Here is a 15,481-nt window from a genome sequence, read left to right as displayed (position 1 = left end):
GTGGGAGTTAACAAAACTAATTTTCTTTTAATTCATATGTACAACTCAGGGCAGAATCAAACAAGAGAGAGGAAAAGAAGTTTACCTGCACCCATCTGGCAGCTTCCTATCAAAAGAGGTGCTTCGTGGGATAGCTGCCTGGTGCTGCTGGAGGATCTGCTGGCACTGCAGGCGATCAGGGCCCTGTGTGGGTGAGCCTCGGGACAGAGGTGCACCAGCAGCTACGGGCACCCGATGCCAGGTGGTGTTTCTTCTGAAGGGTGTCTTGTACTCGCAGGGTGTACCCTCGCTGTCGACCTTGTACTCCACCATGGGTATGCGGTAGAGCTCGGAGCAACCCCTGAGAGAGAGGGAGGGAGGATGGGAGAGGAAACCAAGGTTAAAGGTCAAGCAATGAGGTGTAATGGCGGGTGTGGTTATGATAATAGCATCTAAAATGTCACTTCACTAATTACAATGAGAAACACATTAGATTACGCTTGGACCAAAGCATTTTGATCTAATGTAATCCATCAGATAATAATATCACATCATTCTACAATTATTACTTAAGCAGTGTATGTATCTACACTTAATTTAAAATTACAATTCATTATTTATGACATAATGAATCATAAAACTAGGAAGAATTTAATAGCTCATTATTAGTAATAATAATTCCTCATTACATTGTAATAGTGATTATTGGTAATATAATTCCTTTATGCTTTTACATTACATTACATTAGGATGGTTTGAGTCCATTAAACTGACAATTCACCAACATTTTCCTATTGCATTACCAGAACCAGGCTGGTACTTTATACTGTACAACACCACTGACCCTCATCTCCTTAGTAAAAATTGGGGGGGGGGGGGGGATCCTTTCTGTCACCATGACTACACCAAAACCCACTAATGCTGTCCAAAATATTTAGCCAGAGGCAGACATCCAGATATAGTTTCCATGTGCAGGCACACACCTGCCTGTATGGACAGCAATAAACACAAACACACAAATAGTTGAACATGCACACTGAGGGCTTACAGGCACATCATCATCATCGTCAGAGATACTCAGAAAACAGCAGAAAACACTATTTTAATAGAGCTGAAAATCTCAGTTTGCCATTTAATCAGACATGTGTCTCCCCTGAGTAGCTCTACACAGGAGGCTTTTCCTTCGTCCATCTCCATCCTATTACCGCTAACAACACTGAAGAACTCTGGGATGGACAAGGCCTGTGATGCCATTTCATGCAACATTAATCTTTGGGGCTAGGCAGAGGCTCGGTGTGTATATTTGGAAGGAGGGGGGGTTTACAGGGTGGTGGGTCAGGGTTAAACAGCCTGGGCACTCTGTTAGCTCTCCAAAAGCATCTCAAGCATGACCCTAATGATTACACTGCCCTCCCCCTCCAAAGTCGATTTTCCGGGATCCACTGGGGGGTGGAAAGCTGTGTATACTTTGCTGTGGTCATACATGTACACACAAGGGGCTTGAGGAGGGTGCGCTGGCTGATTGCAAAGGCTGCGGTGGAGGGGGCGAGTAATCCCTCTCGGAGAGACGCTTTCATCAAACTGGGCCATGGGTGGCTGGGCTGTTTACAGCCAGCTTCCCACCGTAGCTGTGGGTGTTATAAGATCTAACTAGAAGATCATCCTTCACTTGTCACATGACTCTCACATCTGGTCAGTGTCGACGCCAAGCAGGCCTCGTCCATGATGAAGGGCTGTCAATGGTACGCTCTACATCCTTCACATCTTACAGTTTACATAATTCATTGACTGTATGTAGGTAGCATGCATCGCTGGTTTGATATATGGGACCGTGAGAGTACTGAGTGGCATTACAACCACTTTCATGAGTGGGTAAGGAATTCGTTTAGTTGGGTGAAGGTATTGTATATGTATGAGGAGCTCAGAGACAAGTGATTTGACAGATAAAATAATCAACACATTACTATTATTGTTTCCCCCGTGGTCTTTCAATCACTTTTTGTTAATGTCAGAAGAAAAAGAGGCTAACAAGGGTGTTAAATCCTCAACTGTTGGTCAATTGCTTTTCTAAGGCTGCTAACCCACTCATTACCTTGATTAACTGTGGGTGTGTGGTCATGCCAGGTTGCCACACATCGTTACTCCCTGAATAGGCTAACCCTAGCTAACAGCTTGTCAACAGGAAAGGTCTCAGCCGTTGGCTCTTGCTGTGCTTTTTGCACCAGAACAACCAAGAAGTGACAAAATAAATTTCTCATATGATCCTAATATTCTCCCCCAGCGCCCCCACAAGCTCTGCTGGAAGTGGAAATACCCATCGCATTCGCCCTGAAGTATGTGGAATGTGCTTCTTGTTTGTAATGTATAGGGGGACTCAGACTGTTTGTATATAAATCATGGGGAAACAGCAGGAAACCCGTGTTTGGTCAACAGTTAAACCTGAGCTGGAGGCTGGTGGTGGACGAGAGGCTGTTAGACACAGTCAGCCAGCCATAAGGAGACGAGGAAGCCAGCGAGTGGTGAGAAATAATACAGTCTGCTTCCTCTTGATTCCACCAAGAACTGCTGCTGCACTCTTCAGGCTTAATGTGAGGGGCTATAAATTATATCACAATGTCCTACATAAGCTTGTAGGGAAAGAGAACATCTACAACTTAAACTCCCAGTTGACTAAAAATACAGCTGTGTCTGGCTTATTATTGGAGGAATAATTTGACAACACAGTCGCCACAACTTGATGTAACATTACTAAAATAACATCACTGCTCATTTACAAAAAACAGAGCTGAGCTCAGTCAGTGGCCTGTCGGAGGTGAACAATCAGATCCTTCAGCCATTGGCTCTTTACGAATTACAATAGATCAGTGTGACAACAGGACCTTAGACCTCAGTTAGAGAGCTGTCACTCTAATGACATGGCCAGCGACTGAGGGACATGCTAATCCATTCCCACAGTCAGAGTCCATGTCACGGCAAAGAGCCACAGAGGTTGTGACCTCCACCAGCCCTTTGCAGACCATTGTCAAGAGGTTCATTAAATAAGGTGCGTTCAAATGTGTATAAGAAAGGAGAGAAAATAACATTTCTTTGCAAACTGATCCAAAAGGAAAAGAACAGCTCCTGTGAAGACTGTGAGGGGATTAAGCCGAGCAATTTGCGATGCCTGTTCTCTGAGTTTTGGTTCAGCGGTGCTCTCTTTCACAGGGTGTCGGCATTGGAAGTGAGAAATCCGGCTTAACTTCAGTCCGGATGAGAATCCATGATGACAAGTCTGATGACACTTCAAAGGAAAGGTCACAAGTGGCCTTCTGAATGTCACAGGAGATACTCATTATCACCAGGGGTCTGGTGTAGGATGAGCTCACTTAAATTCAGGTTACCCACCATGTCATACGTAAATCTTTGTGATCAAAACCAAAATGTACAATATGTTATAATAAAAAGCACAAAAGAATGCTCTGAAATACAGTTGCTTGATGTTTGTGTGTCTTGTACTAATCATCCACTTTAGTACATATTCTACTGATCCTTTTGTTTACTCTTCCATCTCTGATGACCATACAATCACTGCCATGTTCTGTACATTGCATTCCTGTTTCAAAGAGCTAATCTTTTTCATCTTTTTCTCATTAGTTTGATCCAAGGCTAACATGTTGAACTTGTTTAAAGCTTTTCAGAGTGATGATGGAAAAGCCTCTGGTATTGCACTGGGCTAAAACCACATCCTGCCTCCAGTGTAAATAAATACAGTGCTAGGTATGGCTAATATTAGAGCCATATCTCCTCTGGCTTCAGACTAAGCATGGTAAAACCGTTTAAGGCGTAAACAGCTTTGGAAGGTTTGCCACAACACAGTTCTACACAGTGGTCTAAATTATCCTTTTTCTACATTCAACATAATCTTAGCAGCAGGATGACCCAATCAGTGCTCATTCAATCCGGAGGAATCACAAAATTAATAAGACTGAATAATTTTCCGACTATTCAAAAACAGAGAACGATAAATGCAGTCCTTCTAGCCCCTACATTTTCTTATGAAAACATTTTTGCTTGTCATAGTAGCAGTGTGGAGCCAGGGAACATTGTCTGGAGGTCATGAGACTCTTGTCCATTGTTGTTAGACTAACCCCCATCTCTCTGGCCACAGGGGACTGACTGGGGCCTTCGGGCCCCTGCTGAATTCCTTTCCTTTGAGATAATAGTGGAGAAACTGGAGCACTTATTGTTGACTGCAACACTTTAGCTACTCAAAGACGCAGCAGCGAAAGGAGTTGAGGGCCCTCGAGATTCTTCACCTGACCTCTCACCTCTTGATTTGTTGGGAGCCTTGGGAGAAAATTCACAGGACCCGAGATGCAGCCTTTTGATTCTCAGGGGACCATGATGGGAAATAGTGTCTCAGTAAGATGGAGAAATCTCCCAGTAGAGCTCTGAAGCACTGACCAATATGGACTTCTACTGTAATACCTACTAATCTGCCATATGCATCTGTTAGAAAACGCCATATATGGGTCAAGCTCAGTCCATATCCATTATACCCCCCTTTAAGGACACACAGCATGATATAGTAATGATAAAATGCATACGTTTGGGCACAGTAGTATGTGGTATGTATATTTTCAAAACATCTTCAGTTTGGTTTCTGGTTTCAGTGGTGTCACTCAAACCAAGCCAGATGTCTTCCACTGGCACAGGCCCTGCCAAAAGATTCATTTATTCATTTACCAAATGTCCCATCCTGTAACCACATCTCCAGGGAGCGGGACACGTGTTCGTCGACACAGAACCAGTTTTGGAAGATGTTTGTTTTGTCTACTTTCTCCTTCCCTGAACTGCGATTATGATTGTATCATCATGTATCATCACAGATCATGGTAAGAGGATTAGACACCGCTCCTGCCAGAGTGGCTGCTGTGCTGGATTCACAGACGGGGCATGTTAGCCCACCATCTGGGGGAGTAAATATGTTACTCCCCTGTTGCCAAACCAGAGCGTAAAGTTGAAACACAGTTAAACATGTGAGTACGATCCAGTCTTTGACACGCATATACACACAGCTGTTTTAGATCCTCTTCATTCAGAATATTTAGCAAGGCTGTCACAAATATCGATTTCCAAAAGTATACTTTAGCTTTAATCATCTGTAAACAGATTCAATCTGACATTCCTCACCCGTCAGCGGTTTATCAAAATACACATTTGTTTGCCTATTTAGAAATGCACAGGGTTAACAAATACATAAACAGACTAAATGTACAATGCAATTTATTAATTGTTGTCATCCACTGGTTTTTAATCTAGCGATTAGCTGACAACATTAGCATTATCAGTAACATCGCGAACAGTAAATGGGATTATGTGAAGGTATTCTCTCTGCACAGTGTAAAGTCATTCTGCTGTGGTTATCTGTGACAAAGTGGAAACAGCTTTTGCTGCTACACAAATGTGTCAGCCCGAAGCACAAGCAAAACAAAGATGTCGAAAATGCGAGTGTGAAAGAGTGGTTGGATTATTATTTCACAGGACAGTCTGTCTCTCACAGACAAAACAAGCAGATGTGCCTTCAGAACAAGCATTTTACACAGACCTTCATCGCTTCCCATCACACAGGAACGTTTGAAATATGCCTCTCTCTCTTTTTATTACAGGGACGATGGAGTCGCCCCCATGGGTGTGTGTCCCTAAAAAGCCAAACACTCCCATCCTAATTGCTGAATAGAAGATTGGGTGAGGTTAGAAAAAAGCAATCTGCAATTGTGAGCTGTCAGACAATGGCAGCGAGAGTTGAGCCATTAATCAAAATGCTCCTCTCATTATCATTAGTGAGAAACGCTGACTGTCCATGTCTGCATGACTCTACAGCCCTGCTGGAGCTTTCTCTCACAGCAAATCCACATCAATACAAAGAGAGTCCCCTCTCCAGAGAAATCAGCAGAGAACAACATCAAACCTGGAGCAACAAAAACAGTATGTAAGCATTTCTTTATGCTAATCATCTCGGCTACGAGAGCAAATGTCAAGCTAATTTAGCCCAGCTGCATGGAAAAATGAGAAAAATAAACTACCCTTCTGTTATGACTTCATGCATTTTTGAGGAGCACCTGCTTCTCTGTCTCCGAACACAACACAACACAACAGCCCTGATTAGATGATAATAGGAAGTCTGCAAGTTTTCTAAGCATCTTTAGTCTGTAGTGTTGACATTCAGGTAAATATAAGCAAATAAAGGCCAGTTACCTTCGGGGGGTGCCGTCTTCATGAGGCTGGATTATGACCACTTTGACAGTGACGGACGTGCGCAGTAAGTCAATCATTTGCTCGTGGGTGAGAGTAGCGACAGCCACCTTGCAGATCTCGACCAGTCGGCTGCCCTGCCTCAGCCCTGCCTTCCAGGCGAAGCCAAAGGGCTCCACGTCGGCTACGATGCCCTCAAAGTTGACATGGAAACCAAGCTGGCCGAGGCCGTTCCGACGCAAGGTCATCTCTGATGTCTCGCAACCTCTGGTGGCGATCTGGAACCAAAATAAAATCAATTTGTTCATTATCTACAATAAAAGTACATACATTTTCTCTTGATTGCACTGATCCAGACATAAACACAGAAGGACTTAGGTGGTAAACAAAGCTCAACCCGTGAAATGGGCAGTAGACTGTACGCAATCACACTGAGAAAACAGAACGCAAGCATGAGATGGACAGACAAGGACCGGAAGCTGAGTGATCTTAATATCCCTTAATAAGAGCTTTCTGAGCTAATACAGTATATTAAAACAGTAGCCTTCAACAGTGAATAGTTGGTGTCTTTTCTAATAGATGTGTGTGGGTTGTACTACACAAGCAACACACATGCACACATAAGAAAAATACTATTAAAGCATCTGAAGCAGAGTAGAAATCCTCTCCTTAGGCTGAAGTGCACGAGTATGTTTGTTTGACTAATTCAAAGAACCTTTCAAAGGGGAAGTTAATAAGAGGGTACATCACAGAGCAAACTGATTCAGCCCAAGAGACAGCTAAAAACACACATGCTCTGCACACACAAATACACACCTGTCTCTAAGGACACTAACTACAGTAGCTCTGTGGGTGCTGTGTGGGGAATTAGAATCTAATTGGCCCCTGATACACGGACTTGTCCATAGAACTGGGTCTATTAGTCAGAGTTAATGAGTAGGAAAGACTTTGGAGCGCAACGTACAGAAACACATAATCTGCATCAACTGGCAGCTCATGAACGCACTTTGTTCTTATCCCGTGTGAAAAAATCATCTCCTTCAGCCTTTTGGTCTCAGTTCTGTAGACTGAGGCCAGAGACTTGAGACTTCACCCATGACGACAGTCTCTGCTTATCCAGTTGCGTGCTTGGATGAAACTTAAAGTAGGTTTTTGTCCAACCGTGTACTTGCATGCAAATTAAGTTGCTCACTTTGCTCACTGGTGGCCCGGTCTAATCCTCTGCTTTAATGTAATTCAGGTTCAGCTGAAGTTCAGGAGTCCCTCTTGCTTCAGCAGCGACATTTCAGTGAAACACAACCATGAAAGTGAGCAGAGATACAAACGTCCAATTCTAGCTCATCTGTGTTCACCTTGATGACATAACGGGACTGAGCTTCTACATAGTTTAGACTGCAGCGCGGGCACAGTTTTCTCGTGACAGCCACTGGAAAAGAACCTCACACTGCATCCAATGAGCTTTAATCACCCATCAGATTAGTCTTGGTTCAGTTGTGGGTGACTGCCTCCATTTGCCTCAGAGTGGCAGCTGGCTTCAGGGACACATTAACTCAGACTACGGCCTGTCAACACTCCACCAGATTCTCACACTGGTAGAAATCCTACCCCACTGTGAGAGAAGGGACCCGACACAACCATGATGGACCGTCACGCACTAACTCCTAATAAGACAGAGCCCTAAAAGTTTATTAACGTAGGAAACCACATATCCTGTAACTAGTTAAACAGTCTCAACCTCCTTTTGCAAAGAATACTGACCCCCCCCCAAAAAAACCTGTTTCCACGAGGAGATGAAAGGAGAACTTCAGTTCAATAACCCTCAAACTAAGCAATCATTCTACATAAAACATGAAGGACAAAGTAAATTGGAAATGTGAAGTCCAAATGCTCTCTGGGGGCTAAGTCTGGAGGTAAATGGCCTGTGTATGAGGAAGACATCGGGCTGGGTATTAGGGACCATGAATCAAACTGCCCTTTGTCAGAAATTCATTAGGCCTAAATAATGGTTTTCTAAATGCCTTCATCAGGGCCCTTTATTCAGTCCAACCGCAAAATTAATGTGCCCAGGTCCTCCTCCAAACGGCCAAAATCCATAATGGCCAAATCTAACAGGTCACTCGTTATTTCCTGGGAGAGATGTGTGGCTTGTAAAGTTATTTGATAGGGATGGTGAATGCTGCTGGCCAGTGTTTCCACTAGAGACAAGTCATGGTCTCTGGTGACATAAAACTACACCACTGTCCTTAAAAAACAACCAGTGTCAGGTTCAAATCAGTTGTCAAGCAGTGTTGTTGGCACTGATCCTCAGTGAGAGGTCTGAGTCAGAAGTAGCTTTGACACTGGTGAGACTGTCTGTACTAGTACGCTTCACAGACCTGACAAAACCCCGTCAACATCTAAATCTAGGACAGTGGCTTCTAACGTGATGCAGCTCAGTCTGGCTTCGCAGGGGAAGAGCAGAGCAAGTCAGCTGCAGCAGCAATCACCATAAAACCGCAAAATAGCATCAATTACTCAGTTCATCAACTGACAAAAAATGAATCAACAACAATCTTTATGATCATTTAATCATTCAAGTCATTCATTAAGCAAAAATAAATTTCTTTTACATGTCATTGTATATTGAATATATTTGGAGATGTCACCTCGCGTGTTGTTTTTCTTGCTACTTTATAACATTTTAATGATTTAAACTGATTCATCAACACTGCTTAATCCATAATGAAAATTCATTTGCTGCACCCCAGCAAAGTGCAATTAATTATCATTTCCATTATAGATTAATCTGCAGATAATTTTCTTGATTAATTGACTAATTGTTCTGTCCAGAAAATGTCACACAATAGTGAAAAATGTGTTTTAAATCATTACATTTGAGAAGTTGGATCTTTTTGACTGTTTTTGCTCAGAAAAGTGACTGAAACGATTAATTGAAAACGATTGCCAATTAATTTCCCGATGTTCACCTAATCCATCAACTGATTAACTGACTCTGCTAGACTGAGTTGTTCTCAGTTATTGATGTCAAAAAGTTTTATTAAGATGTAACTTAAAAACTCTTCACAAACAAACTGTGTGTAGACAAATGTTCCAAAGCATTATTTTGCTAATTGGTCTCTTATATCACTCAAATCTGTAGCACATATTGCCATTTGTTTTTGTTTGTAGCCCTGCTGATATGTATAGTACATGTAGAAATGCACACAAACACACAAACACACACACACAAAATGGAGGAGACTTTCTCCACTTTTTTCAGGACACAAAAAAAAACAAAACAAAAAAACCCCAGCATGTATGTCACCCGAGCCAAGATGACTTCCCTAATAAAAGCCGAACACGCGGCCACCCAACTCAGCAACACCTTGGGGAGCAGGACGTTATCACAAAGCTTTTAGCTGTGCTCTCACACTAGGCTCCTCTGTGTGTAACAGTGGGCAATCTGTTCGCTGTGGTTCGCATTACATCACAGGTCCGGCAGCCTGTAAATCCCACCAATGAAACATGACTCGAGCCAACCTCTGGGACATGTAGGAAAACACAGACACCTTTGGGACAAAGTATGCATGGTCAGCTCATACCCAAATGTGCCAACTGCTGCTTACTCCACTGTCTGTGCGAGCAACAGAAATAGACACCAACTTACTACTTTAACTTAGTCTGAGCTTCTCCTGTGAAACATTCCTCACAAATCCCGTGGGTCAGTGGACAGTAAGTTTGAGGGGAGATTAGCATAGAGAATGAGGAAGTGATGTCCTTTGGCTAATCACAAATGCTAATATATCCTGCTATGTCCTTTCTTATGATGAGTGGAGTAGACACTGAATGACATCCGTGTCTTTTCAAGATTAATTATGGTAAATACGTCTTCGGGATCGTGGTGGTTTTTGAGGTGGTTGGGCTACGCAGAACCTTAGCGCTCATCTGCACATTTATTTTGCTCATTCTGATTTTTATAAGCTCTTCTGAAAATAGTTCATTGCAAAATGTGATAATAAAAAACCTTTAATTATCTCCCCCTATCGTAATCCTCAGAAGAATTAGATTCTTGTTCAGGTTTTTAGCAGGAAATGGAGTGTTACTCCCATGCCATTGGCTGCACCAATGATTTGCTGGCTAGGGTTTGTTGGAAATTTCGGGACTGTTGATGAGGCTGCCAAAGAGGGACTATGAGGGATAAGTGGATGAGAGTGTGCAGGCAGGCAGACAGAAATAAGGTCATGCACAGCTCAGGTTTGGATTTGGGGATTCAACCTCAATATTATTTCAAGGAAACAAAGAGTTGCCTGATTAGAAGTTCAGTAAACAAATGATGGAAACCAGAATAAGAGAAAAACAAGCCTCTGCAGCAGCACAAAGGAGTGGAAACAAGGCAACTGATGTCAGCAAGTTGTTTTGACCCATTTTTTATCAAGATACCTAGAACCACCTGAACCCTAAAATAATACAATGTGACAGTGATACAGATGGCCAAGGCAGACATACAGCATGGGGATGAGAGGACTTGGACTAAGTGGGTGGCTCTGAGAAGGAGTGAAGTAGTCTGAGGCCAAGTGTCCTCTATTCTTAGTCTGTCAGACCCAAAAAAAAATGTGTCTGCGTTTCCTCTCCTCCCCCTAAAACTGGGTTGGTGCCCTGTTTAAGCTGCCTCCTCCTGTACCTGCATTCAGACAATACAGGAATGGGCCAAAATCCCATTATCATTAATCTTTCATTCCATTAAATGAAATGTCTGCCACAGGGAATGGCCCTGGCTTTGGTTATTCGTTGACTATGTTGTGATGTTTCATAACGGTTTATCCTGTTGAAGAGCAAGACAACATCTGTAACCGTGTGACCTAAACAGTCAGCTGTACGTCTCTGCTGATTCACCTTTTCTGAGCTAAAGGAAGCTAACAACAGGGGGTCTATATAATCCTCTCTGGACGCTATTGATTTCACTTCACAGTTTCACATACAAATGACACTCCTGTCCCTTTAAAACCCAAGGCAGGAGGAAGAAGTCAGGAAGGCAAATGCATATTGGGTTATTTCTGAAAGCCATACTCTTACAATGTTGTGGAAAGTGGCAGTGAAAGAACAACAAGGAATGAGAATAGAATTACGTGGAGGACTTGAAGCACATGAGACCTGACATGATGTGTATAGGTTAAGCAAGCAACAGTTCTACTGACATAGTGATGAAAATAAAATAACAAGGTTTGTGGTAAGTAGTAAAGCTACGATGGCAAGAGGAATATTTGCAGAATGTATTGTTTCACCACAGAGAGACCGCAGCTATCCTAAAGTAAAATGCCTCACTGCACCATTTAGAGCGAAGGCAGCCATTTTCCCTCATATGCCACGCAGCTTGTGTGTGAAACACAATCATAATAGATTTACTCTGCAGCTCTGATGACAGACTATTATTTCAGGTGTTTCATGGGAGGTCCTTACATGCCACTTTGTAGGTGGGATATACTGGTGAACTCATTTTTAAAACAAACACATGCTGTATCTTTTTCATTCTTAGATATTGCTACTAAGATTACTGTGAAGAGGTTTCAGAAATACTGTTTAATCAGACCAGAACAAAATGTTGGACAGGCTGTTGGCCATGGTAGACCCTGTTCAGACCTGCCATTAACATGCATCTCAGGTAATGTGATCACAAGTGGACAGCTCTAAGTACGTCCTGTGTACATCCTCCACATGTGATCGGATCGTATCTCCCTGCTCCATATGCAAATAAACACTTATGTGTTCTTGAATTTAGCTAGTATGACTGACAGACATGCTCGGTTCATTATGAAAATGTGGTGGGACTAATCAGACTTCGGCAGAGGATGTCAGTAGAGTAGGCGGTCCTTCAATGTGGCCAGGATGCAACTGTGTTCACACTGCTGAAAAAACGTGGCCACATGTGGCCCAGACCACCTCTGGATGTGGTCTGAGGGATCGGACCTCAAATACGTCCTCAATGCATCCTGGGTGTGTTCACACCTGTACTTAGAGCTGTCCACTAGTGATTGGATTGTAAATGCCAGGTCTGAATGGGGCCTTAGAGATAAAACCATCAAACCAGCAGTGTTGCCCCAGCAATGTGGAGAAAAGAGAGGACTAAAGCATATGTTCTCTTGTCATTTCCAAAAGAGTGACCAAACAGAGCAACAGGCAAAGATGAACGCAGCATGCATAGGGAGGTACAGTCTCAGTTGACAGTGGTTTTTAAATTGTGAGGCCATCTCTCTGTTTTGCTTTCCTGGTACACATCAGCTGCCATGTGGCTGTACCAACCCTTGACGCACCCTGGCCAATTCATTAAAACTGTTTTTGACACACCACAGGTTTGACAATTTTATTATTTATTACTGTAATATGCTCATTTTATCAAAAATAAACTGGATGTCAAACTAAGACGAAATCCTCCATTAACCACACACAGTGCAAACAGATAGTGAATTACTCGCTCTGCGAGAAGGAAGCAATGTTTTAAAATTAATTATCTGTCTTTTGTTCTCTGAAAGACATGGGAATTAAATATGCTACAAAGGATCAGATAGTCTCTAATCCAGCAGACATCAAGACAAAGACGAGCAAGATTATTATAACCGAGTCTTTAAGAGTCTTACCTCTAGTCTTTGCACCATCTCCCTGATGTCTTCTCCACAGTTGTCATGGGCAGACAGCATGATACACTCCCCACGCTCATAGAAGATCTTAATGCTCATAATCCCTGAGGTCCATCCAATGACATCGCGACACGAGCAGTTGAAGACCACATTTTTCGATTCCTCCTCAATGAGGACGATAAACTCATTAGATATGCCGAGCAAGCAGTCCACGTCCATCGACTGGCCAAAGTCCCGGGCACGGACACTCCAGGTGATGGCTCCCACGCTGAACAGATGTGCATCTTTCCTGGGTTTCACCTTCTCCTTCTTCTTGGCTCCAAGGGTGATGAAGCTAAATTTGACAGCAGAGTCAATAGTAGCAGTGCTAACAAAGTTCTCGGCCAGGTCCTTCAGGTACTCCTGCCGCGTACGAGTCGCCATGGCTCGGAACTTCTCTGACTTGTGTGCGGCATTTTCTCCATTGATGACCTTGGCCAGCAGGAAGTCCCTGAAAACCGCTGACTTTGGGAAAGTTACAGATTTGGGAATAGGGGGCCCGAACGGAGGCACGTCTTTAGATCTGGACACGGCCACGCTGGGAACAAAAAAGGATGAGAATCAATAAATCAAATGTATTGATGACAGTAAAGAGACATTAAAAGAAGTGAAGGAGTATTGAACTGTATGTATAATGAGCAGCCATTTGAAGTGTTGAAATTATATGGCTTTCAGGGAAATTATTTCAGGTGGAAAGCCTGAGAGAAGTTCAAACTAATCTTGCTCTGTTAAGCAAATGCTATGTTATTAACAAGAGTTGTCTTGACTTCAGAAACACTTGAGGACAGAGTCACAAGTCATAATTTCAAGGTGTCTCTGAAGATAATAACTGTATCATCACTGAACAGATCAAAAGCGCCTCGTGTCTCCCGCACATTACTATTAAGTCATGACAGAAACCACAGAAAGCACTCAGTAGGCTATTATTATTATTCTTTCAAATTAACCACTCTTAAAGTTCATGTAGAGCCATTTTGCATGAAGACATTTATGCACAGCAAAAAGATAAACACATTCCCCTAAATTTTCTTGAGGATATTAATGAACTTCTTATCCCATGATGAAGCCTGCCAAAATCTCGCAATTTGACTCAAAGCCACCAAATTCAGATGCTCGCCTCTCTCCTTCTGGTTTTCTATCAACGAGTGAAATAGCTTTGAGAGAGCCTTGCAGGCGTGGTGCATGCTTGTTCTATTTACCTGTAGCAGACGTTATCAGTGCAGGGGTTGTGGACTTTGACGATGACAAACACATGTTGGAAATGGGAGCGGATGTTTTTTGGAGTGAAAGGAAGGGCCCCGGGCTCCTGAAATACTATGGTGACGATATCGTTGCCAATGTGCCTCTTCCTTAATAACTATAAAAAGAAGGAGAAATAGAGTCAGATATAAGAAGAACGATTTTTCATAAAGGGTGCATATAGTTACATGGTTCAAGAGTGCAAGGTTTTAAAAACATTTACTCTTTAAAGGCTTGTGTAGCTCTGAAGACGGTCGTTTTTGAGCACAATCTGCAGAAGGACACCACTCATTCCCCCCCTGGTTTGAAAGCAGTCTCTCCATAACACTACTGTATTAATGTAATGTCTGTGGCGTCTGTACTCGCACCACAAGCAGGAAACCAAACCTTTTGTACCTGCTTGTATTGTTGTATTGTGCACACAGTTAACCTCACTCCCTGGCTGGTATAAAGTTGTCAGCGAGGGTCAGCGAGATCCTGAAACAAGCAGGATTAAAGGGTACAGAGGGGAATTGGGTAGGATGAAGGGCTGAGTGGGAGCGAGCTCTCCTTTGGCCTGCTGGAGGATTACCAGCTGGGAATTAAAAAAAATAAACTATCCCACCTCATGAAATGCAATTGAAGGAGGAGAAAAGAAAAGAGAAGGAAAACCCTTAAATCCTGCCAATCAGACACGTGGCAGTGTTTCACTGTGGATATTTCCTGACTCCTCACACCCACTTCCCATCTCCTTCAATATATTCACTGCTCATATTGCTGCAGGGTCCTAGCCACAGGTTTTATTATGGACTCAAAAAGTAATTCCATACAAGCAGTGCAGAGACGCAGATCAACCTCACGGTAATCACGGCTTTATCAGGCTTTCGCTCGCCAGTCCCCCACTCCAGCCACTTAATTCCACTTGTTAGTGTTGACAGACACAGAGGCCCATCTAATACCACGCCAGGTCCAGCCCCTGGGGATGCATTGATTAAAATCCTACTATGGGGTACCGTTACCATAGCAATGCTCGTGCTTTCAACTGATAGGTCATTACCGTGGCAAAATGAGTCTCTGGGGAAGATTGGCAGGAGCCAGGATTGAAGATATCCTAAAAAGAAGCTGCTCAGGGACTTATTACCACCATTAGACACTGGCTGACCCAACAGAAAAGCAAACATGGTGGTCTGCCGGAAGGGCTAGAGCAGGAAGTGTGGAGTTTACCGACCTGCTGTCTGTTGTTGGGTGTGTAGGGGAGCATGGTGGACACGTGGAACATCAGCTCGTAGTCCTTATAGGTGGTGTAGAGAGAGTGTGTGCCTGTGGAGTCGGCTGTAACACAGAACAGGGCGGTCAAGGTCTCAGGCCTAATTACAAAAGGTCAATGTATTAGATAAGCT

General features: G+C 43.1%; 1 protein-coding gene across 8 annotated transcripts in view; it reads right to left on the bottom strand.

Moving 5' to 3' along the window:
• The window catches only part of sipa1l2 (signal induced proliferation associated 1 like 2), a 79,806-nt gene that overhangs the window by 23,433 nt on the left and 40,892 nt on the right, over positions 1 to 15,481 (bottom strand). For all 8 annotated transcript variants that reach the window (XM_071481110.1, XM_071481106.1, XM_071481109.1 and 5 more), the window contains exons 6-10: positions 15,310 to 15,413; positions 14,063 to 14,220; positions 12,825 to 13,401; positions 6,217 to 6,491; positions 86 to 340 (exon numbers count right to left, since the gene is read on the bottom strand). In XM_071481110.1, coding sequence (XP_071337211.1) covers positions 86 to 340; positions 6,217 to 6,491; positions 12,825 to 13,401; positions 14,063 to 14,220; positions 15,310 to 15,413 — 1,369 coding nt within the window. The remainder of the gene's footprint in view (positions 1 to 85; positions 341 to 6,216; positions 6,492 to 12,824; positions 13,402 to 14,062; positions 14,221 to 15,309; positions 15,414 to 15,481) is intronic.

This window comes from Trachinotus anak, unplaced genomic scaffold (genome assembly GCF_046630095.1).
Source record: "Trachinotus anak isolate AG129_WGS33_773 ecotype Australia unplaced genomic scaffold, CSIRO_AGI_Tana_v1 ptg000007l, whole genome shotgun sequence".
NCBI classification, from domain to species: Eukaryota; Metazoa; Chordata; class Actinopteri; order Carangiformes; family Carangidae; genus Trachinotus; species Trachinotus anak.
This window is presented reverse-complemented; position numbering and strand designations above follow the sequence as displayed.